Below are 1,229 nucleotides of genomic sequence, written 5' to 3' on the forward strand. Positions count from 1 at the left end.
AACCGGCCCGGCCCGCGCCCGCCGCCCCGCCCGCACCCCGGCCGCGCGGCGCCCGCCGGCCGCCCGCACCTGCCGCCGCCGCCCGGGAGGCCGAGCCCGCGGCGCCCGCCACCCGCCGGCCATCGCGGGCGCGGCGGAGGGAGCCGCGCAGACCCAGGTACGCGAGCCCGGCGCCGCGGGGCGGCCCTTTGTTCTCCCCGGGCCCGCCGCCCCCGGAGCCCCGCGGCCATGGTGCAGCCGCAGGGCGCCCAGGCGCAGGGCCCGGCCCCCGCCGGCGCCGCGGGCGCCCAGGTGGACGCCGTGGTGGACACGCTGACCTCGCTGCGCCTCACCAACTCGGCGCTGAGGCGCGAGGCCTCCACGCTGCGGGCCGAGAAGGCCAGCCTCACCAGCATGCTGGAGAGCGTGATGGCCGAGCTGACCCTGCTGCGCACCCGCGCGCGCATCCCCGGCGCGCTGCAGATCACGCCGCCCATGTCGGCCATCGCGTCCACCGGGGCGCGGCCGCTGACCACGCCGCCCACCTCGCTGCCCGAGCCCTTCTCGGGGGACCCGGGCCAGCTGGCCGGCTTCCTCATGCAGATGGACCGCTTCATGATCTTCCAGGCCTCCCGCTTCCCGGGGGAGGCGGAGCGCGTGGCCTTCCTGGTGTCGCGGCTGACCGGGGAGGCGGAGCGGTGGGCCATCCCGCACATGCAGCCCGGCAGCCCCCTGCGGAACAACTACCAGGGCTTCCTGGCCGAGCTGCGGAGGACCTACAAGTCCCCGCTGCGGCACGCGCGCCGCGCGCAGATCCGGAAGACTTCCGCCTCCAACCGGGCCGTGCGGGAGCGCCAGCTGCTGTGCCGACAGCTGGCCGCCGCGGGGACCGGGCCCTGCCCCGTGCACCCGGCCCCCAGCGCGGCCGGCCCGGCGCCGGCCCTGCCCGCCAGGGCGCGGAACCTCTAGGAGTCACCTGCGGGCGCCAGGTGGCTGGGGACCACAGCACCGCCCTGGAAGACGCCCCCTCCCGCCTCCCCCGTGCCACCGGCACTCTTCCTTCCGCCCCCTCGGGTGCCCCGTCACCCACCTCGCTCCGCATCGCATTGGTGTCAGCTACAGCTTGCACGCGTCCCTCTTGCTTGCGACCCCAGCGACTCCAGTGATGACCACCTCGCCGCTCAGCCACACCCCTCGCTGCTCGCCTTTGGACCACCGGGCCCCACCTGCTTCCGCTTCCCGGATGCTCT

The 1,229-nt window shown here is 77.1% G+C and overlaps 1 protein-coding gene across 1 annotated transcript; it reads left to right on the top strand.

Annotated features, from left to right (window-relative positions):
* Window positions 1–228: 228 nt before the first annotated feature.
* Window positions 229–948, top strand: RTL6 (retrotransposon Gag like 6; the record flags this gene model as incomplete). The annotated part of the gene is made up of 1 exon (XM_080706646.1): window positions 229–948. The coding sequence occupies one exon, from the start codon at window positions 229–231 to the stop codon at window positions 946–948; it is 720 nt and encodes a 239-aa protein (XP_080562772.1).
* Between the last annotated feature and the right edge of the window lie 281 nt (window positions 949–1,229).

This window comes from Muscardinus avellanarius, assembly GCF_963383645.1.
Source record: "Muscardinus avellanarius genome assembly, chromosome: 11".
Taxonomy (NCBI): Eukaryota; Metazoa; Chordata; class Mammalia; order Rodentia; family Gliridae; genus Muscardinus; species Muscardinus avellanarius.